General features: G+C 39.3%; 1 protein-coding gene across 3 annotated transcripts in view; it reads right to left on the bottom strand.

The window, feature by feature from the left end:
* LOC114668477 (serine/threonine-protein kinase WNK2-like) overlaps positions 1 to 24,475 on the bottom strand; it is a 264,794-nt gene that overhangs the window by 135,857 nt on the left and 104,462 nt on the right. For all 3 annotated transcript variants that reach the window (XM_028824240.2, XM_051921400.1, XM_028824239.2), the window contains exons 10-14: positions 23,702 to 24,145; positions 23,337 to 23,540; positions 21,392 to 21,472; positions 11,039 to 11,088; positions 10,661 to 10,823 (exon numbers count right to left, since the gene is read on the bottom strand). In XM_028824240.2, the coding sequence (XP_028680073.1) occupies positions 10,661 to 10,823; positions 11,039 to 11,088; positions 21,392 to 21,472; positions 23,337 to 23,540; positions 23,702 to 24,145 (942 nt within the window). The remainder of the gene's footprint in view (positions 1 to 10,660; positions 10,824 to 11,038; positions 11,089 to 21,391; positions 21,473 to 23,336; positions 23,541 to 23,701; positions 24,146 to 24,475) is intronic.

The raw sequence follows: 24,475 nt of genomic DNA on the forward strand, positions 1-24,475 counted from the left end.
AATCTGTAGGACAAATATTCTTTCATTGATACCCGTGATCTTTTCTGTGCTCGATTTATTTTATATCTGCAAATTCCAGCACTCCATCCTTCCTGGCCAGTTGGAAACAAAATGGGGTATGTCAAAGTATCAAGTTTAGGTTGGTTGGTTGGTTCCATCAGGACGTAAATGCATGACAATATCGCGGTGAAACGGAGGCTCACCGTCTTTACTTTGAGACACAATTGCCACTTCATTAACGATGGGAACATTGTATCGTCTCGGATCCTGTTCTTTGTCCTTTATTAGCACTACGGCAATTTTAGTTGGTGCCACACCGTCCACCCCCTGCTTTTGTATTGGCTTCTTTTTCAACCTCATGTAGCATTTTTATAGAGTTTGCTAATGGGTGATTATTGATGACTTCAGCTGCGTTTCTCATTATTAGCTCTGTGCATTGCTTGTTTTTAGGAAGGTTCATTCGTTGATAAACTGCGCCATCTAGATCTAACATGTACATTTGGGCACATTTGCGGTGGCAATTTGGCTCAGGGTGCACTGTTCCAATCCGATGCAATATTTGTTCACACACGCGAAAGCAGTATGGGCCATTCCCAGGTGGTGGCTTGATATTTACCCCGGTAGATGCAAAGGCAAATGTACTATTGTAGGATCTAATGCATTCCATAAAGCTTTTACTTATGCAAAGGAGGCAGCTGAACTTCACCTTTTTGACAACAACGTGTAACCCTTCTGCAGTTTCTTTTTGGATCCGACTCTCTTGCATGTAGTGTTTCAGAAGCGCGTTGTAGGGGCCTTCGTTCATTGTTTTCATCCATACGGGCTCGGTTTTGTGTTTCGTTTTGGAGCCGTGACTTCTTTGCTTCTGGTGTTTGTGAGGCACGTTGTAGGAGCCTCCGTTTATTGTTTATATCCATGTGGTCTCATTTTTGTTTCTCTGTTACTGAATGACCGTTATGTGATTCAAACATGCCACACAGACTGCTGGCACAGTGGATAAGAGCAAGTTTAGTTTACAGGTGGTGTTGTTTGGGCGTCACCTACTGACTCTGGGAAGCCGCTGCGCTTGACTCTGGGGCGCTGCGGCGCAGTGCGCATGCGCTTCAGTGCGTCCGCCGTGCATAAATTGTCGTTTAGTAATATAGTGTGAAAGAGTTTATAAGGGCTTAACATGTATAAAAATAAGCATACGACCATATGGTTTATACTTCGCTGGGGGTTCTGGAACGCAACCCCTGCAAAAAAAAAAAAAAAAAAAAAATATATATATATATATATATATATATATATATATATATGAATGAGAGAGAGAGAGAGATTTCTGTAGACTCGTGTCATATGGGGAAGCTGTCGGGACCATAAAAATACTTCGTTGTAATGAAATTTTACGTGTGTGTGTGTGTGTGTTGTATATATATTATATAAAAAAACTACTTTATAAGTGATTCATTTTTTTCTCCCTTTGTGGATCTCCAGCTGCAAATATGCAAACCGTATCACAGACCTTCTCTTCCATATATTATATATATTTTATATATATATATAAAATATATATATATATAAAATATATATATATATAAAATATATATATATATAAAATATATATATATATATATATATATATATATATATATATATATATATATATATATATATATATATATAAATAAATAAATAAATAAATAAATGGAAGAGAAGGTCTGTGATACGGTTTGCATATTTGCAGCTAAACACAGAGGCATATACATTATATATATATATATATATATATATATATATATATATATATATATATATATATACATATATATATATACATATATATATATATATATATATATATACATATATATATATATATATATATATATATATATATATATACACACACACACACGTAAAATTTCGTTACAACGAATATCTTTACAACGAAATTTTCATTACAACAAAGTATTTTTATGGTCCCGACAGCTTCCCCATATGACACGAGTCTACAGAAATCTCGCTACTACGAAGTACATTCAGCAGATACTTTCATTACAACGAAGTGCACAAAAGACTTTGAAATGTCTGAATGAATCATCCACAGAGCAGTTAGTTCTGTGGCAGCAGCTCAGTTGTGCACAATGATCCCCAAACAAACATTCTAATTTTTTTTTTTCTTTCTTTGAACTTTCCTCGTAGGCCCTACTGTTTTTTTTTTTTTTTTTTTGCCTTTTTTGTTTCCTGCGTTTTCAGTGATACCTTTTGCTTATTGCTCGTCAACATTTGAAAAACATCCATTGGAATTTAACTCATTGTCACCCTCCTATAGAAATGGCAGACACGAAAAAACGTTAACAGTTCATATTAGAAAGAAAAATGTACATTTTTGCAGCTCTCGATTGCGGCAAAAAGAAAAAAAGACGTTGCCAGTTAATTCGGAATTTCGCTATCGACGCTGTCAACTTTCTTGAAAGACAGAGCAAAAAAAGTAGAAAAATCTCGGGTTGCAAACGTATGTGAACTGCTGCATTTGAAAACGTCGAAAAAGCCGTTTTTATGTGGTTCAGTGATTCTCGTTCAAGAAACATTCCTATTAATGCGGCCCTCGATCAAGAAAATGTGAGGTTTGTAAACTCTCTTGGGACCTCCCCCAACTGTACAGCAAGCTGAAGAGCGTCCCGAAGTGCGATCTCCGCGTCTGTACGGGGCAATAGCAGATATGCTGAGTCTCTCCGCCAAAGTAAACAGTGTCATGCTTGGGTCACAGATTTGCTCAGAAACACAGAAGATTGTAGAGACAGGAAGTTTTTTCAAACACTGCAAACAAACATGTCTCTTTCAGTTTAAACGTGCTCCTTGACAAGAGGGTGATGACAAATCCGTCTCACAATTAAAAGAATGCAAACATATCTTCCTCTTCAAAAGAGTGCGCGTCAGGAGCAGGGAAGGACAGAGATAGAGAAAGGCAAACACACAATCAGCAACTGACGGGTGCTTTTGGACTTTTAAGTCTGTGAAGTACTGCGCGGATCACGCGATAGATCAACCACAAGTAAGCCCAGCAGCAAGGGAGCAATGTGAAGGTAGTCTTTCAGCGTCCTTTTTTTTTTTTTTTTTTTTTTTTTTTTAAAAACCTGTAGGGGTGCGATCAGCCCCCCAGCTCACAACAGAAAAGATCGAGGGGTGATGCAAGGTTAGGAGCACGTAAATTGTAAATGCAGATACTGTAACAGGATTACTTGATCACTGACCTGGCCACGACTCTGCCTGACTGCTGTGTCTGTGTATAGCAGAGTGGCAGATCACGCTACAATAAATAACTGTGCCGTTCCTGTTTCAAGCTGAATAAAGCTGGTTTTGCTAAAGTACTGAGACTAAGCCTCGTGTTTTGGGGTGCAAGACAGGGACTTATAGCGCGACCCTGATCTTTTATGATTTGCTTCTGTGGTGCTTCATTGCAGCGCTGTGATCCTCCTATTGCCCTGCCCCAGCAACGGACAAACAATCTTCCACAGACTCTGCAATCTCGCTTCAGGACGCACTTCAGCGTGTCGTTCCCGTAGGGTGGGGAGTGGGGGGTCCCCAAAAGTGTTCAGAAACCTCACGATATGACAAAGAAATAATGATTCGGCTCCTGATTGATAACTGTGCAGCCCACAACATGCTTCCACATTTAGATCATGTTCGCGTTGAATCCTTCCCACCCAATTGCACGGCAGCACTTCAGCCATTGGTGTTAGGCATCATTTGCACCCTGAAAGTGTATTATGGCAAGGAAATGAGGGGAAAAATTCTCGGCAGCATAACTTGTAAGCAGGAGGAGACTAAAATTAACACGAAAGAAGCTATTGAAATGATTGCAAACGCCTGGATACAAGTTAAAGAAAGCACTATAGTAACAAATACAGAATCTCATTACAACAAAATAGGTCCCTGTGAGTTCGTTGTAACGGAATTTTACCTGTATGTGTATATAAATATAAATATATATATATATAAATAAATATATATATATATATATATATATTTATATATATATTTATATATATATAAAAGTGATAAGCAGTGCCTGGTTGTCTCCACACATACCGCTTAGAATTAAGACCAACTCCCGCATGGAGTTTGCTAAAAGACACCTGAAGGACTCTGAGATGGGGAGAAATAAGATTCTCTGCTCTGATGAGACCAAGATAGAACTTTTTGGCCTTAATTCTAAGCGGTATGTGTGGAGACAACTAGGCACTGCTCATCACTTGTCCAATACAGTCCCCACAGTGAAGCATGGCGGTGGCAGCATCATGCTGTGGGGGTGTTTTTCAGCTGCTGGTACAGGACGACTGGTTGCAATCGAGGGAAAGATGAATGCGGCCAAGTACAGGGATATCCTGGACAAAAACCTTCTCCAGAGTGCTAAGGACCTCAGACTGGGCCGAAGGTTTACCTTCCAACAAGACAATGACCCTAAGCACACAGCTAAAATAACAAAGGAGTGGCTTCACAACAACTCTGTGACTGTTCTTGAATGGCCCAGCCAGAGCCCTGACTTAAACCCAATTTAGCATCTCTGGAGAGACCTAAAAATGGCTGTCCACCAACGTTTACCATTCAACCTGACAGAACTGGAGAGGATCTGCAAGGAGGAATGGCAGAGGATCCCCAAATCCAGGTGTGAAAAACTTGTTGCATCTTTCCCAAGAAGACTCATGGCTGTATTAGCTCAAAAGGGTGCTTCTACTAAATACTGAGCAAAGGGTCTGAATACTTAGGACCATGTGATATTTCAGTTTTTCTTTAATAAATCTGCAACAATTTCAAAAATTCTTTTTTTTTGTCTGTCAATATGGGGTGCTGTGTGTACATTAATGAGGGGAAAAATTAATTTAAATGATTTTAGCAAATGGCTGCAATATGACAAAGAGTGAAAAATTGAAGGGGGTCTGAATACTTTCCGCACCCACTGTATATAAATATATATAGTGAAATTTTCTGTTCAAGTCCTCCTCTGATAATCCCCTTTATCTCAGAAGCATTTCAATAGTGAACTGCCAGTGGCTCTATGGTGATTGCAAAAAGCAGTGGTGATAAGGGGCATCCCTGTCTAGTACCACATTCTAGTTTGAAGTAGTCTGAAATAATATTGTTAATACAAACTCAAGCTTCTGGACTAGTACAAAGCAGTTTAACACTAGAATTACCAGAGCCTACGAAAAAACTCGTATATCCGGCCCACCTTAAATCGCTTCTTAAAACCTTTCTCACCTCTCCGCCAGCGTCTTTTGTCATCTAAATGTACTGATAAAGACAAGCTGCCAGCAGCCGGCTATTCCATCCCCCCAACGACTTAGAACGTAAACAAGCTTTTCCCAGCTAATGCCTTGATTGATTATCTGGGAGTGAAGTGGAGTTTTAGAGTAGAAATAATAAGATTGTTATTTGGAACACACGCATTTCATATGTGTTGCATTTCTACGGTAATCTGTGTAAACACATTGTTAAAACAGAAACGGTTTACAATATTCTAGTAGCAAATGACAAAATGTAGGCATAAACTATATAACGTATGAAGCCTGAAGTCCAACTATCAAAGAAACACTTTCACAAAAGGAACAAAAAAAAGCCACTGCCAAAAAAACCCGTCTTAGTGTGAGACATTGACATGGCTTAACTATTACTGCTTCCGTGGCGTAACAGTATCAGTCGCTGACTGGGAATCAGATGGTCATGAGTTCGATCCTGCACAACTCCCATTTGAGAAGTGTTCTTATTTTCACTATTTTAGAATAAAAAGATACATTTGATTTCAGTCTGTAACAGCCGGTGTAATTTATGATATTTGTAAAGGTTAGCTTTATTTTTTTAGAATTCACTTTTCATTGTCTCAGTCGCGTTCAGGATCCATCCCTACCGCCCCCCACCTGACACTGCTGTTTTTACATAAAGACGTGCTAAAGTTCTGCAGTGTATCACGATACATACGACCGCATGTTTTTTTCCCCCAGTATTGCCAGTCCCCACGTGTTGCTGTATGCTGTTTCTTTTGTACTCCAGGACATGCAGAGGAAAGCATAGTAAAGAGCAGTGATGATTGCATATAGCGCTGATGTTAGACACTCCCCATCTGATGCTGTTTTCACATAAAGACGCACTAAAGCTCTGCAGTGTACTTGTGACTGCATTGTCGTACCAATGCTTGCGAACTGAAGTGTCTGCATGCACTTTTCGTGGCATTATACGTGTATTTTTTGAGCATGCCCATGTAGCTCAAACACAGGAACATATGTTGATGTAAAAGTATAACAAAACAAGTGCACTTTTATTCAAGACTATAACCGAAGAAAAAAGAAAGCAAGTTACAGTAGGTGGAATGCCAAGAACTGCTGATTTCCATTCTGTGCTATATAACTGTTAACATTTGAATCTGATGATTGCATATAGCGCTGTCTGATTTAGTGTGCGCAAGAACATGCAGGTGGCCAGTTGCTGAGTGCTACAACGCACATTTTAAAAAAAGAAAGAGACAAATATATGTGACGTTTTGAAGAAATCATTTTATGACGCGAATAGTACCAATCAGAAAACATCGTCGAAGTAATGCAATATTATTTGAAAACGAACAGCGTCAGGTTGGGTGTGAAGTTATACTGGCGCTGTTTGAGTCAGATCAGAAGCTGAATAAGCTGAAAAAGCTCCTGTTCTGACTCTAAGTAAAAAAGCATGAATTAATCAACAGAAATAACCGCGATTGACATTTTAAAGTTAACGATTTACAGTGCATACCAATTTATAAATTCAATGTCCGTTTGAGGAAAAAAAAAAACACTTTCTTCAAAGCTGGGAATCGAACTCGCGTCTCTGTGGCACAGTAAGGCAGTGGTGCTCCAAGTCAGCAAACCGTCCTTATAACTTATTTTTTCAAGATCCATAACACACAGACAGAGCACTGCGTAATACAGAGACAGACAGGCAGAGATATACAAATAAACAGGGAAGGCACATGTACTGAAAGAAAAAAAAATCAACATGTGCGTTGTTTCTGCAGCACTGAATAAGCTCACCCGCTCTAACATCACCCCTCCACGATCTGACTCTCTAAGTAACAGCGCAAGTACAGACACAAATCAAGTGCATGTGTGTACTGTATAATATTAACAAAAAGAGCAGCTTACTACTGAAAATGGCAAATATAGGAGTGAGTGGGGATCGAACCAGGACTCTTGATTACACTTGGTTTGTGTCTGTACTTGCGCTGTTACTTAGAGAGCCAGATCGGTGGAGGGGTGATGTTAGAGCAGGTGAGCTCATTCAGTGCTGCAGAAACAATGCGCATGTTGATTTTTTTTTCTTTCAGTACATGTGCCTTCCCTGTTTGTTTGTATATCTCTGCCTGTCTGTCTGTCTCTGTATTACGCAGTGCTGTGTCTGTCTGTGTGTTATGGATCTTGAAAAAAATAAGTTATAAGGACAGTTGTTCATGTTAATTGCAGTCTCAATTGTTAAAAAAATATTTGAAAAGGAGCATCCCACATGAAAATATAACGATCTCATTAACTGACCGTGTATACCAATTTACAAATTTTATGTCCGTTTGAGGTTAAAAAGAAAAAAAAGAAGTAACACTTTATCCCCAGCGGGGAATTGAACTCATGTTTGTGAGGCAGAGAAAAGCTACTCGATCTGAGAGGCAAATCTTAGCGCGCTACGCCACGGAAGCTGTTCTACGGTGTGTGAAGCTTTTGTGGAAGTGTTTATTTGATCTTAGGAACTCAGGCTTTACACATTCTATAGTTTATGCCTACATTTTGTAACATTTATTACTAAAATATGAAAAAGTTTCTGTTTTAGCAATGTGTTTACACAGATTACTGTAGAAACGCATGAAATACATGTATTCCAAATAGCAATCTATTATTTCTATTCTAAAACTCCAGCAGTTCAGTCACTCCCAGGTAATCAAAGAAGGCATGAGCTGGGAAAACTTAGTGAACGTTCTGCGACGGTGGGGGATGGAATAGCCGGCTGCTCGCTGCTCCTCTTAATCGGCACATTTAGAAGACAAAAGAGAGGTGAGAACGGTTTTAAGGTGGGCCGGATCTACGAGTTTTTTCGTAGACTCTGGTAATTCTAGTGTTAATCCATGCACATATGTTCGGGCCAAACCCAAAATTTTTCCAATGTGGTGAAAAGGTAGTTCCATTCAAATCATATCAAACGCTTTTTTCTGCATCCAACGATATCATCTCCAGGGTGTTAGACTTTGTGGGTGAATATATTACATTAAACAGGTGACGAAGATTGGAAGCTAAGTGTCTGCCTTTAATAAATCCAGTTTGGTCTTGTGATATTACCGAAGGAAGAATTTTCTCAATTCTACTGGCAAGGATTTTAGAGTATCTTAACATCATTATTGAAAAGTGAGACTGGTCTGTATGATGCACATTGCAATAAGTCCTTATTTTATTTAGGAAACACAGTAGTTAATGCTTGGTGAAAAGTTTGAGGTAGAAATTTTATTTTCTCTCACTTCTGTAAATCTTGCTAATAAAAGGGGAGCTAAATTGAGAATGTTTTATAAAGTTCGGCAGGGTAACCATCAGGGCCTGCTGCTTTCCTGCTCTGAAGTGAGTTCTTAGCATCTAGTAATTCTGATAGTGCCAGAGGTTTGTCCAATTCTTCTGTGCTAAGATTATCTAGTTATGGTACCTGTAATGCATCCAAAATCGCCTTAGGTTGTGTCTTATATTCTACTCATATTAAAGAAGACTAAGCCCTATAGTAGTCTCTAAATGTGTGCATTATATTACTAAGGTCAATGATTTTGTCTCCGTCTGTATTGGTAATTGCTGGGATTGCACTGCGAACTTCCTGCTTGAGGATTTGACCTAAAGATCTTGTTAGCTTTCTCTCTGTGTTTTAGTATTACTTTAGTTTTTATTTCATATACACATTTCTATATCTATTAGTTTTAGTAATTTTGGTATGGTTAAGGAACAGCTATGGAGTTTACTTTTGTGTCACAAATCAGACAGAACCGTAAACGGGTTTGGATATGACAGGTGTTTAACATTAGTGGAAGCTTACTACACTAAATGGTTTAATATCTGGTTTTGTTTATGTGATTAAAAATAAGTATAATCAAAACCAGATATTGAATATGAAAAATTTTATACCATTTTATAAATTTTTAATATATTTTCTATGTCATTTATGCTGAACAAATGTGTGCCAGCTGTTGTCACTTCATCTTTTTATTTTATTGCCCAGAACAAGCCAATTTGTAATGAAATTTATGTGCATTTTCGGGTTTGAGGGTTTTTTTTACTCTAAATGTCTACGGCACACAACATATCCTGCTTCAAGACAATGTGCTTCTAATGAATGCCTTCAATATTGCATTCAAAAATCTCCCATACTGGGCTTAATTTTCTACTAGCCGTAACTGATCTATGATTCCATCTCTGACACATAACATTTATAGACAGAATTTTGCCACCTGCAGGCCTGTAAAAATAAAAATTACAAAATAGGTGTGATCATGAAAATCATGGGGTTTTAGGAAGAACAAGGCTCTTAAGCTTGAATCATTGTGGAGAACCCACCTAGCTCTACTGAGGGGAAACAAAGAAAAACAAGAATGCAGTGTCAAGGTTTGGGGTATTGAGACTTGAATAGCCCATCCATAATAACAGAAAAGAGTAAGAGCAGGTAACAGGAGTATGGACATGCACAAAATGACAGAAACCACACCTAAGATTAGGAGTAATATATACATTTTCTAAACCCACTTATCCAGAGTAGGATCGGAAGAAACCTGGAGCCAAACGAAGCAGGTTTGGATGCAAGGCAGGGAAAAAAGGGGTATAAAAAGACTTGAGATTAAAGTCGAAATATTGACTTTAATCACATTTATTTTGTCAGTAAAGTAGAATGTTATAAAGTGCATCTTAAAATCGATGTTTAATTTACTAGAGTTCCTCAGACCCCATTGTAACTAATGCAGCACATTAACTGCTTTGTATTAAGTGCTCCCTGACAGTGTCACTAATTGCTATGTGGTTCTTAAACAGTCTTCCTCTTGCACGGAGAGGAGCTGGAGGTAGCAAATGCCACACAGAATATGTTAACTTCATGATATTACAGCTCTCTGAACATTTGGAATACTAAGATAAATACTCTATCATTTTCATGATGAAATGCATTAAATCATGTATTAAATATGTGGGTGCACGGTGGTGCAGCGGTAGCTCTGCTGCTTCACTTTAAAGGGGTCAAGTTCCAGGTGATCCCTGCTTGGAGTTTGTATGTTCCCTTGGTGGGTTTACTCTGCATGCTTCAGTTTCCTTCCTAAGGCATGGAGGATGGGGGATTTAGTGTACGTAAACTGTCCCTATTGTATATGTATGCTCGTATTCACTCTGCAATGAGCTGGCGCCCCCATCCAGGTACTGTTTCTGCCTTGCTGCTGGGATGGGTGCAACCCCTATTGCAGAGTATAGGATTGTTTTTCAGTTATATTTAACTATGGGGAGAGTGAGACAAGCTCTTCAATAAGATGAGCTCACTTTAAACTGGTTCAATTGAACCCAATTTATTTTTCATCACTGTGTTTATACAACCCCAACAGAAGACAGTTTAAGGTAAATGTGTTAAGGACTCAGATATTCAACAAATTACTAACATTTAATATGGTAAGCTTGGCCTTGCTGGTCTTCTCTTGCCGGGAACGGGTTCTTGTTGATCTGCGATGATGTCTCCTCACTTTACCTTCATGCTTTCCTCCACCAGGCATTCCATCACAGCCATCACTCATTTCTTTACCTGAAGCAACATCTGAATTCATGCTTGAACAAAGATGAAGGAATAAAAGAATTGTCAAATTAAAACAGCCTATTATATATTTTAAGACTGCATTCTCCCTTTATAAAGCTTAAAAGGGATAAGACTGATGGTTAAAACTATAGATAATGCTTACTTGAAAGCAGAAGGATGCTTGTATTAGTCTTACGAGTAAATCCATTGCTATTACTATTGTATGGTAATATAAAAGTCTGTTTACCTGTCACAGTAACAATTGTGCAATGGGAGAGATTTTTCTTGCAAAGAACTCTGTAAAATAGGTAAGAAAATAGATTAAACACATATCAGGAAAAACAAGCTTTTAAACCTTTACCAACAATTACATGGAACAAAGATTTTAAGTTTCATTTGCACAATTCAGAACAAAAAATGAAGTGCTATGTCGATTTACGGCTTCATTTGGGACCAGCCATTTAGCCATATGTTGAGGTCTTTGCAATCGAGACTCTGTGGGTCTGTTGGGGGTCACCAGTATGCATACTTTAACTGCCTGTACAAAACAGTACAAACCAATCTTTGAGTCTCAGCAGCCATGTGTAAGGGAAGGTGATGTAGGCCGAATGCATAAGAATTAGCTCACCAAAATAAAACCTCAAAGGCCCCTCCAAGAGTCAGAAAATATTTAACTCTGAAATAACAGATCTTTTGTTATTATTATTTACAACCATGTCTATCTTCTTGATGGAAGAAAAAAGTTTGAGCCATGGCAGCTATATGAAGTGCGAATTTAAAAGAGTACTATGTGGTAGAGCCAATCAGTGCCCTGGAGATTGGAGCTTGGTGAGTACAATTTTTTTTTTTTTTTTTTTTTTTTTTTAAACTTGTTAGTATGTGGCCATTTGTTGGATGTAGCATTACTACAGGAAGGAAAACCGACAAATGACTGCTACCTTTGCAGCTCCACCAAATGCTAAGAACAACTAGCCCGAGCATGCAGGATTTTACTGGCTCTTTGAACTGGGGAAAAGTATAACAGATCAATTTGCCACTGACCCCAGGTAAGCAGTCTGAGCAAGGGCCACTGGTAAAACTATGCATGTAAAGTAAGAAACTGATTACAAAGCAGCAGTGGAAAGAGTCTCAGAGCAGAGATTAGTGAAGGGAGATACAGACCAGTACATATGCAGCTCCCCAAAAGGACAGATCACCACCCAGAAATGCAGCATTTAACATTCTTGCTGCATGATAGTGCAACACTTAATATCCTTGCTGTGTTATCAGATAGCACAGAATTCAAATATGAGTGCTCCGTTGTAAGGTGGTACAGCGGACTAGGCCCCTGCAACGGAAATACATTTTGAAGAGAGTTTCCGTTCCGTTTCAAGAAAGGACAGACAGCCACATAACAATGACAAGATGTATCGGTCAGGGATGAAAAGTATGCAGTTGGCATTCAACCGTGCTAATAGCCAGTTTATAAGCCAGCTGCAAGAGAGCCTACAAAATGGCAAGGTTACCAAAGTCTAAAAAATACTTGAACTCCATAACACCTAGCAGCCCTTTTAAGGATAGCAAGCTAAATAAAAGAGCAATGTAAATGATCTACTGGCACTTGGCAATGGATATAGCACCACAGCAGTGGGGTCATAATATTAATTTTATTTTATGGAGGCACGGTGGTTAGCACTGCAGACTCACGGCACAGTTCACCATTTTGGCCACAATAAATCGGTCCAGCATCATTTGCAGACACTTCCCTAGCCCTCAGGGCCAAGACTATTGCACCAGTACAATCCACTCAAAACTAGTTTAGTTTCTCCTTTCTTATTGACTAACTTATTTAGCTAAACTCGAGGTGAAGCAAATTCAGTGGGGTTCACTCATTATTAAATAAAACAATGATTAAAATTATCTAATGTTTTAAGTTTTAAACTTATTACCTTTTACTTTTTTTTCTCCTGAAAAGCTATAAAAGAATTATCATCAGACAGCTGAGGTAGATCAGAATCACCGTCCTTTGCAAATTCAAGAACAGCAAACACTGACATTATCATTCAAATTAAATTTCTCTTGATGGTCCTGGAAGAGGTTCTTCTGATGCAGGTGTAGTTTTTTTTTTTCAGGAATATGGCTAAAGCTTTATTTGTTTCTTTTTTATATCTTAGATTTGTATGTATCAAGAAAGTACATTGTGAGTTTCTTTCTACTAACACAAAGTTCTAGATGGGGTCCATGTCTTCTAAATCTTTGAGAAAACTTGACTGTACACTACAACTTAGCTAGACCTTTAATAATCAACAATCTTACATTCTCTTCTGGCTCCTGCTACCATTCTTGTTTTCTAGCTTCTTCCTCTTCAATCTGGTGCTCATCCAATTTCAGCAATTCCTCACTGATCAATTCTTCAGGAACAAGTTCAAGCTGTCGCATAATATTCTAATCGCCATTCAGCTCTAAATCATTGTTAGCTAGTTTAAGAAGAACTGTATTAAGTCTAGAAACTTCCTCATCCTTCTCAAATTCTCTAAAATTATTCGCAAATTATTTTAGAATTTGTTTCCCGATGCCGGTCAGGCAGTGGGTGGTTGTGCCACTCCATGCAACCAGTAATGATTTTAATGGCATCATAGATATTGTATTCCTTCCAGAACTGTAGGAGTGTCTTTCCAGTTATCATCAGTTACAGCAATTGCCCATTCAAAACATCTCCCCAGGTAATAAGCTTTGAAGACTGCAAATCCCTTCAATCCATTGGTTGGATCAGTGACATTTTTGTAGGAAGAAACACTACTTTAATGCCCAGATGAAATTCACCCATGGGAGGTGGGTGTCCTGGAACATTATCAAGCACTTTAAATCCTTGATTTATGGAGGCCAAATATTGTTTAATTTCATTAGCATAACAGTTTACTAAAACATCTTTGAAAATCAGAGTCATTCATGACGTTTTGTTATGGTGATAACACACTGGGAGTGTGGACTTGCTGTTTTTCTTAAATAGTGTTGGGTTGTCACTATGCCAGATAACCAATGGTTTTGACTTGTAACTAGGAACTTTCCACCTACCGGTGCCAAGCCACAGTTCTTAAACACCTTTAAGTCAAATGCTGATTTGTTGATGGATTAAATGTGTCTTATGGATAGTATGCCATTACCTTCTATCCATTCAAAGTTTCAGGTATGAGGATAATAGTTGATAAGTCTGCCTCTCGTTTGTGAAAATTTGGACGCTCAGTGTAATTTAGAAGCTAGCATAGAAAGCTAAATTAGCTATGAGTTTTCTACAGTATTTACTGATGCATCAAAAGGGTCATAAGTGTTAGGCAAAAAATTGCAAGAACACAAGTACACCCTAACATCATATGAATTTCTGTATTCGGTTTGTCTTTTAATGATAAATTCATTCTGATAATTTGAGTAAGGAAAAGATGTTTAGAAGTTAAGGTAGTTATAGACCTTAATCATGGTACTAGTGTGTGTCACATATCTAAGAAAGAGTTTCACTATACTCTGCACATGTGACAGTAATCCACCTTAATAAAAGGACAAGTGTGTGTCTGTCCGGTTGCTATGGCTCTATCACTACAACAGTGCATCATAAACATTAACTCTGCTTTTTGCAATCCAATACCAAATGGCATATAACAGACATATGCATTGCATCAAAAACATTTGTAATAATGCATTTTCCTACAACAAATGTTTGTGATGCACCATCTGTTGGAATGACAAATACAGTGCATTTTAATACAACATTCATTACAAAATGTATTACAAGAGATAGTGAATTGCAAACATTAACATGGAGGTCTACATTGATTACTTAGATTTCAACCAGTAAGCACAGCTAGTGACCCAATAAATCTATAAATACATACAAGTAAACTTTAATTTATTCCATATGTTCCACTTTGCCTCTAGATAAGCAACACTCAAAACATAGCAAATACCAAACCAACACATTTTACCTATGTGGAATGCCCTTGCCCATTCCCTTTTAGACCATTCAAAGTTTCAGGAATCCATTATTTTCCAAAGATTTCACATTCTCTCTTCACTGGGTAGTTAATCTTTTCGTGGAATGGGATGGATAAATGCTATGGATGCACCCAGTCACCAAAATTGCTATTACATACTGGACAAAAAGTACAGCAAAACAAAGCTTAAAAAAAGATGGCCGACTAGTCTGAATAGTAATTGTCATGACAAACAACACAAACATCTGACATGGCTAAAAACCATGTATGAAAACTTAAAAGTAAACAAATAACCAGGTTAGCTGGTTTATTCTCAAATGTTTTTCCACTATTTTCAGCAGTTCTATGCATTTTATGGGGTGAGAATGATGCTTTCAAATCATCAGATGCCACCTCTAACCACATCTTTTGACCTCATCCTCTCCATCTCAGCTATACCAATTAAGTTCCCCTTTTCATCTCTACCCAAACAACCTTAGTTCCTTTCTTCTTAGCACAACACTTTTGCACCAAGTTTTTCTCTCATTTGGCATTCATCATTCTATTTGACACTCCATTCATCCATCTGATCATTCTCATCTATGCGCTCTATTCAGATCTACTACATGTTCGTACTGCAGACACAGCTTTAATAAAATTTACACTGCAATACCAGAGAAACTATGGTAGTAGCTAGAAAGGTGTATAGCTCTCTTAATGTTTCCATGTACCTCTCACCTTGACTATCAGTTCTGTGTCCATTCTTCCATTTGCACTCGGCATCTAAGTAACAGAACATTCCTGCCTTTTACAAAGCAACTCCATTGCTGAAATCTAAATTTACATTTACTACTTTAGCATTTTGTACCTCTTTCACACACTTTCTACAAAAGGTTTCACTTGCTTCCTGCAGACTATCCTTTACACAACTATATTTTTATGCATCTACTTCTGACAAAACATGCATTGGACTGAGTTTCTCCCAACACTTTTACTAGATCGCTAACACTTCCAAGCCTTCTGCCCCTTTACCTCCAACCATCATCACCTTGGCCTTTCCTGTATATACCATGAAGCCTCTCATTTCCAAACTAGCTACGGCGATCCTTTAAATACTCACAGGGTTCCCACTCTTTTTGAGAAAGCATTCTACAGGCCAGTTCCATACCATTTTAAAGCTCAACATATTCTTAAAAATGTGTGCACACAGAGGTTTTCAAATGGCCTTTTTTTTTTATTTAGCCTATTTTATATTAATGTAGAAAAATATCATATGAAAGCCAATAAACACATGTTTAAACAACATTTGAATAATTTGACACTTATGTAACTGTCTTTCTAATACAATTCCAATCCATAAGTGACTACTCATGGAAAATTAAGTTAGGACAATTTAGTCAATTTTCAACAAGTACATCAATTGCAAAACAAATTTTGTTAAAGCCAGTGTGTCAAACAAAAGCTAATTAAAAACCATGTTAGAAATTGCCTGCCATTTCCTTACCCTGCTTCAAAAAAAAATAAAAAGGTGCTTTTTACTTGAAATATCTGAGTCTCTCATTTAAGACAGACTGTTACTAAAGTTAAGAACTTTTCAGCCACGGCGCAGCACGTTGTGTTATTTGGGCGCCACCTACTGACTCTGGGAAGCCGCTGCGTTTCACTCTGGGGCAGGCGCCGCTGCGTTTTGGGAAGCTGCTGCGTTTGACTGTGAGGTGGGCGCCAAGGCCGCAGTGCGCATGCGCCTCGGTGCGTCCGCCGTGCGTAAATTAACTGTGGTTTAGTAAGATAGATGTGTCTGATGACTAGTGAGGAGTGAACTCTGCAGTATTCGCTTTCCCTCAAGTTTGGAGAAAGTGTTCAAATATTGATGATATTGATGATTCAGGCGCCGCAGAGAGTATTATTTTATTATTTTTTTATTGATCACTCCTACCACTTTCTTTTATGTGGATTCGTTCCCTGGACACTTTTACTTTTATAACGTGGACATGGATTTTTACACGTCGAGACTAGTCTATTCAAGTAGTCAACTTCAAGCGCCGAGAACAAATGCCAGTGTCTGTGTGGTTCCCTATTTACCTGACGAGGTAAGAAGGCGGTATCGTGGCAGCAGAGCTGGCACTAAGCTAAAAATGAAGCAGCTTGCGAGAAAGTGGCGTTTTAAGCCTTCGGTGCCTTCTGTGATCTTGGGAAATGTGAACTCAATATCAAATAAGATCGACGAACTGGCTGCGCTGGTGAAAAATGTCAGGACCTACAGAGAATGCAGTTTGTTGTGTTTTTGTGAAACATGGCTAACTACCACCATCCCAGACGCTAACGTGGAGCAACCCGGGTTTAGCACAATTAGAGTGGACAGAGATGCAAGTACCTGCGGGAAGCACAAAGGAGGAGGTGGTGTAACTCTGGACATGTAAATGTCAAAATCTCCACTTGCTGCAGGGACATCAAACTGTTGGCCGTAAGTCTGCGTCCCTACTACTTGCCCAGACAGTTTGGACACGTCATTGTTGTTATTGTATACATCCCTCCTCGGGCGGATGTGGAGATAGCGAGTGACATCATCCATTCTGCTGTTGCTAAGTTACAAACGCAGCACCCTGAGGCGCTTGTGCTAATCACTGGAGATTTTAACCATGTGACGCTGGACAAAACATTACCTGCCTTCTCCCAGTATGTGGATTGTAACACCCGGGGAAAAAAGTATTGATTCACTATATGCAAACGTTAAAGATGCATACAGTGCCACCCCACTGCGTGCGCTTGGGAAAGCAGATCATTACCTGGTTCTGCTTCAGCCTCACTACAAACCAAGAGTGAGGGTCCTACCTACAACCACACGCTCATTCAGGAAGTGGTCCCCTGAGGCAGAGCAGGCTCTGAGAGATTGCTTTGGAACTACGGACTGGGATATCCTGCAGGGGCAGAGAGTGAGAACATTGACGAGGTTGTTGACTGCACTACTGACTACATCAACTTCTGTATGGACATTGTAGCTCCAGTAAGAACAGTAAGCTGCTATGCTAAAAACAAGCCAAAGATTACAAATTACATCACTGGCCTTTTGAACCAGAAGAAAAGGGCCTTTAAAAACGGTAATCAGCATGAGCTCAAGCACGTGTAGAAGGAACTCCAAGTCCAGCTCAGGGCGGCGAAGGAGCAGTACAGGAGAAAACTGGAGCAGAAGTTGCAGAACAGCAGCAAGAAGTGTGGGATAGGATGAAGATCATCACTGGCTGCAGCTCGAAGCGGGGTGCCACCATCGAGAGAGACGTGAAGAGAGAAAACCAAATGAACAACTTCTTTAACAGGTTTGACCTCCCTAACCCACTCTCACCTCGGAGTACTGCACCCTCCACCCATCCTTCTGCTGATACCAGCATAGGAGAGACATCCCCACCCACAATTACAGCAGCGCAGGTGAGCAGACAGCTGAGGAAACTTTGCGCCAGCAGAGCAGCGGGTCCAGATGGAATATTGCCACGACTGCTGAAGGCCTGTGCGCTGGAGCTGGGGAGTCCTCTACAGCGCATCTTCAACCTGAGCCTGGAACAGGGGAGAGTCCCGAGGCTTTGGAAAACATCATTTATCACCCCAATCCCAAAGGTATCACATCCTAGTGAGCTGACCGACTTTCGGCCTGTCGCTCGGACGTCACATGTGATGAAGACCATGGAGCGGCTGCTGCTTCACCACCTGAGGCCACAGGTACGCCACGCCCTCTACCCTCTGCAGTTCGCATACCAGGAGAAGGTGGGAGCGGAGGATGCCATCTATATGCTACACTGTTCCCTCTCCCACTTGGAAAGAGGCAGTGGTGCTATAAGAATTATGTTTCTAGACTTCTATAGCGCCTTCAACATCATCCAACCTCTGCTCCTTAGGGACAAGCTGACAGAGATGGGAGTAGATTTATACCTGGTGGCATGGATCGTGGATTATCTTACAAACAGACCTCAGTATGTGCGTCTTGGGAACTGCAGGTCTGACATTGTGGTCAGCAATACAGGAGTGCCGCAGGGGACTGTACTTTCTCCGGTCCTGTTCAGCCTATATCCATCGGACTTCCAATACAACTCGGAGTCCTGCCACGTGCAAAAGTTCACTGACGACACTGCTATCGTGGGCTGCATCAGGAGTGGGCAGGAGGAGGAGTATAGGAACCTCATCAAGGACTTTGTTAATTGGTGCGACTCAAACCACCTACACCTGAACACCAGCAAAACCAAGGAACTGGTGGTGGATTTTAGGAGGCCTAGACCCCTCCTGGACCCCGTGATCATCAGCGGTGACTGTAGGCAGAGGGTACAGACCTATAAATACCTGGGAGTGCAGCTGGATGATAAATTGGACTGGACTGCCAATACTGATTCTCTGTGCAACAGGACAGAGCTGGCTATACTTCCTTAGAAGACTGGCATCCTTCAACATCTGCAATAAGATGCTGCAGATGTTCTATCAGATGGTTGTGGCGAGTGTCCTCTTCTATGCCGTGGTGTGCTGGGGAGGCAGCATTAAGAAGGATGCCTCACACCTGGACAAACTGGTGAGGAAGGCAGGCTCTATTGTTGGCATGGAGCTGGACAGTTTGACATCCGTGGCAGAGCAACGGGAGCTCAAAAGGCTCATATCAATTATGGAGAATCCACTGCATCCACTAAACAGTGTCAACTCCAGATAGAAGAGCAGCTTCAGCGACAGACTGCTGTCAATGTCCTGCTCCACTGACAGACTGAGGAGATCGTTCCTCCCCTAAACTATGCGACTCTTCAATTCCACCCGGGGGGTGAAACGTTAACATTATTCAAAGTTATTGTCCTTTTTTTACCTGCATTTTTATTACTCTAATTTAATACTCTTTTTGTATGAGTATGCTGCTGCTGGAGTATGTGAATTTCCCCTTGGGATTAATAAAGAATCTATCTAAATAACCCCGAACTCAGCAAAATGCACTAAAGTCAATTTGGACAAACTAACTGAACTAGATTTGACTGGATTATAATGGTGCAATCATCTTTCAACAGTCCCTGAGGGCTAGGGAAACATCTGCCAACTATACTGGACCGATTGTGGCCAAAATGGCGATCTGAACTATGAAGCAGCAGTGCCCACCACTGCACCACCGAGACTCTATAAGATCAAAGAAAAAAAGAACACCGTCAAAGATGCGCAAACATATATTTTCATCAAATCAAAGCTGAAATGCCGAAATCGTATAGAGACAGTGAGAGAAAATAGTGAGAAAAAAATATGCAAGTCGTTTTATGTTGATTTATTTGAGAAGCTATTGATTTGTGTGCTTCTCAAAAAACATTTTTTTTGGAAAAATACTCAGCCCTGTGGGAAAAGGAAAAAAAAAAAAACAAACAGCCTTAAAAGAGTTAAAGGCAGAAAATTCAAAGTGGCATGTCACGATTAAAGGCGCCAGCTCATTCTATTTTTTGATGTCACTCTCCAAACTGTCTGTGCTGATGTTTTGCACTATTTTTTCCTAACAAAAAGATAAAATTGTCTTGTAAATAGTAAGAAATGTTTGGTTATTACTACTATTCGATAGAGTCTCCTGTGTTTGGGGGAGGTGGAGACATCAGGCTCTTTCAAGGTTTGTTTTCATTCTACACATGGCTAATTAAGTGCCATAGGGCACGCACCGCCTTCTCTTATACTGACATGGAACTCTAACATCGACCTGCACGTTTGATAACAATCAGAGGTAACTCATTATTTATGCTGTATGTTTCATAAAAATAAAATTTGAGAACCTGAATTATTTGCTTATCTGTTAAGCAATTTAAATTGAGTTAACCTACTATGCACAATATTAATGTGTCTTTATGGCTTTATATTCTATAGCATTTGTTTTGATAGAAGATGTAAAAAAAACTGGAATGTTATAGTAGTTCACCAGCTGCCTTAACACCTTTGGTTTCTATGAAGTCTGCATGTTCGGTTTATATCTGCACGAGTTTCTCTGCTAACCCCTATTTTCTCCCAGTGTTCAAATCTTCAGTGTGTCAACCAGTAGACTAGTGACACTAACTGTGAGCACGATTGTGTGCTCTTCATACTGCCCACCACTGCGCGACCGTGCCTCTGAGATCAAAGAAAGAAAGAACATAGTTAAGAGATGCGCAAGCTTCTTAACCAGTCTGTAATGCAAATGATCAGCATCATATACCCGGGAGTCGTCCCATCTAATGTTGGCTGTTACACCACTGGGGGATGTCATGCTGGTCTTGCAAAGCATTATGGGAGTTTTCCTAAACCAGACGAATTATCAGTAAATAGTTCGACAATCAAGGGCGAATACGAATGCAACTTGTCAAAGCTATGTATCAGTCCACAAAAGAACATACCAAACAGGTTTTACAGAAGATAAAGAAAATTGTTCATCAGGTAGCAAATTAAAATTCTAATGGTGCATGTTTGTTTAGCTCCTAATTCCTTGGAGAACACTGACACACAATAGTTTCTCAAAATATTACTAGCCTACATCCTACTATTTAATAACAGGAGAAGAAAACATTTTCTTTGTAAATATAATACACCGAGAAAAAAAAAAAAAAAATACATTTGTAAAATTTGACAAAAATGTGATCAGAGTACCAAACCTACCGTAGCAGAGATATAGTTATTGAATAATATAACCATACCGCTTTATCAAGTGGGGGGGTCCCAGAGTCATGCATGGCACAGACTGAACCTTCTCCAGCTTGTGTTGTGGCCCCATCAACCTGTGAACATATAGGGCAGTGCTTTTGACTTATCTGCACAATCTTCAGATATATTTTTCTGTGTCAATTAAAATATTTATAGATAGAATTAGATTCATGTTTGAGATGTAATCATTTCCAGGTGGTTTTCCAGGTCATTTGATAATTTTCTTAATTTCCATGGGTTTTCCACAATGTAAAATCATTTCAAAGTTTTACATTTTATCAAGGATGCATGGGAACCCTGACCTTTATAGTCACTACTTCCATTACTATCATGACAAAGTAGACTCTGAACTGATCCCTCACACCTTCCATTCAAAGCTGGATTCTTCATACTTTGACATCACTGCATACTTTCTCAATGCCTACCTCATTCCTTCTGCAGATCTATAAATGTAGTTTCTTTCTCTTTGCCAGATACTTTTCCTGCAATTTCCCCAAACAAAAAAAGATCAATCTCTTGTTCACTTCCCAGGGATGTAAACAAACAGCATTTCTCTAATTTACACTTGATGCTCTATTGTATTCTCTAGCATTCTCTTATTACCTTCATTACTAACTCTATAAGACTCCCACTCCAAAGATCAGTTTTCCATTGTGTAGTTGAATGAGCACACATTTTTTTTTTTTTTTTTTTTTAAGCAATCACGTTGATGAGCTTCACCACATACTTTTTCCAGGAATCCTTAACCTTATTACTATTAATCACAAAGACCCCTTTAACATAGTTCAAGTAATTCACTCCTACTACTGCACATCTAGCATCTCTTTTCCAATCTTGATTCACAATCCCAAACACGTTTCTTTCGTTCTCTGTTTCTGCAGCTCACTTGCAAGTTGCCATCTTCTAGCTTCTTCTGGCCTCCCAACTGCTTTTCTGTCATTTTGGCTTTCTTCCTTATAGATAGCCCAGTGACCTTTTTTGTTTTCCATCACTATAAAGCACATCCTCGTTTCCTAATTTGCCACCTCTACCTTACCATTCCACCATTATACTTGCTTTGTCTTAGTGGCCCATTTACCTGATCACAAACTTTCAGTTTTCAAACACACATTCATCTCCCTTCCTACTTGTCAATCACACCTAATGATTCTGAAATGTCATTCATTCTTGCTACCAATGTATTAGGAAATTTACTTCTCACACTACCCTCTAATGCCTGGACTTTCAGCCTCTTAATTATCTTCATGTATCTGACTAAAAGCTCTCCAACAACTAAGGAACCACTAGATACACATCCTGTTCCATGGGCCACCGTCACACATTTCACAATGGCTGGATCAACAACTAGTCTCATACTGTATTCCTACATCACCAGATTCATATGTCCTCAACATGTTTCCCTTCTTCCTTAACGTGAAGTTGCACACAACTAGTTATTTCACTTCACCAAACTCCACAATACTCTCATCCTCAACATTCTTGGTATTGAAGCTATAGCCATCAGCACTGACAAACATGCCCATTCAAGTTTTCAAACTCTAGTATCACCTTCCCCTGAGGCCTCCTAAACACAAATTAATTTTTCATTGACGGTATTAAAGCAGTTAATGACCTGACTAAAATAGTTATAAAATGACAGCAGACTGAACCTACACAGAAAGGTTTTCACTGTAAATTACAGTAACATGTGATAGATTACAAACTAATACGCAGAGCTCAGAATGAGAATAGAGCTTTATTGCTCATAAGGGTGATGAAATTTAATAGAATACAGACAACCCAGAGTATCTGTTGTATTCTGAGAGGAACATCTTAAAGGCTGTAAATACAGTTAATGCAATGTAATGCAAAAAAAAAGAAAAACAGAATCAAAGAGTGGAAAGGAGGAAAAAAATGTAACATTTGAGGTTTGTATTTCAACAACATGATAAACTTTACCTCTTGACAAATATCTACTGATGGTTGGTCTGACATCATCAGGTTCTGATGAGGCCCATCTGCATGTGGGACAGGGGTCTGCATAGTCTGGAGCAAGCCACTCCCAGTTATTTTATCTAAATGAACTGGAGGCTGGACAACAGTATTAGCTGTGGAATACACTTGGATTTGTATAGGTTTTTCATCTTCTTTAACACTGGGAATCTAACAGTACAAAAAGAGAATGAGAATTTAGGTAATATGCAGAAAAAAAAATATGTAAAGAAAAAAAACAAAAAACCCTAACCATTAAAAGCCAAGAAATACAAGACTATAATGAACCATAACCCACAATGTGTCTAAGAAATTTGAAGTGCAAATATTACCTTTCCAGAAGTATCAGTAGCAGGTAGAGGAAGATTACATATCTGAGTCAGCTTCGGCTGCAGCAAAGGAATTGAATCACAACTTTGTATTACACTGACTGGCAGGGTATCATCAGGAGTAACCAATGATACAGCCGATGCCAGGATGTGCTGCTGTGGAAGAGTAATCACACAGGGCTGTGCAAGCACAGTAGGGACTTCAGAAGTAACAGTCCCCTTACAATGTTGAGTTGTGGAGCTCTTAGCAAGGTTTGAAGAGCCAATGGTTGGAGTTGCTTGAGAAACAAAGACTGACACTGGTTGAGGCACTGAAACAGAAGATATTGCTGGTCCAGAAGAGAAGTAGGGAGCAGACACAGGGGTGATACTACACAACGCAGGTGGGAAGACATCATATCCAGGATGAGGAGCAAGAGCTGGAGCAACAGGAAGCTGCTGACAATACTAAAAAGCAAAACAAAGCACAAGAAATGCAGAGTAATGAGTTTGTATCAAAAAAATGAACAATTCAGATGTTGTGCCAACATGAACATTTATGAATGTTCATGTTAAGTTACAGAATTCAATGCCATTTTGTCAATTATGCCCGATTTATCCCAAGTTCAAAATGTCAATACCACAGTATACCAAATTCAAATAAATAATGCATACCAATACACTCTGCCCGTGTCACAGAATACAGATACAGAAAACCAAGAATTGAGAACAATCCAGAGATTTGAAAAGACACACACCATATTACTTGCATACAAATGGATGGTTAGCTATGACACT

Source organism: Erpetoichthys calabaricus, chromosome 18 (genome assembly GCF_900747795.2).
Source record: "Erpetoichthys calabaricus chromosome 18, fErpCal1.3, whole genome shotgun sequence".
Lineage (NCBI taxonomy): Eukaryota > Metazoa > Chordata > Cladistia > Polypteriformes > Polypteridae > Erpetoichthys > Erpetoichthys calabaricus.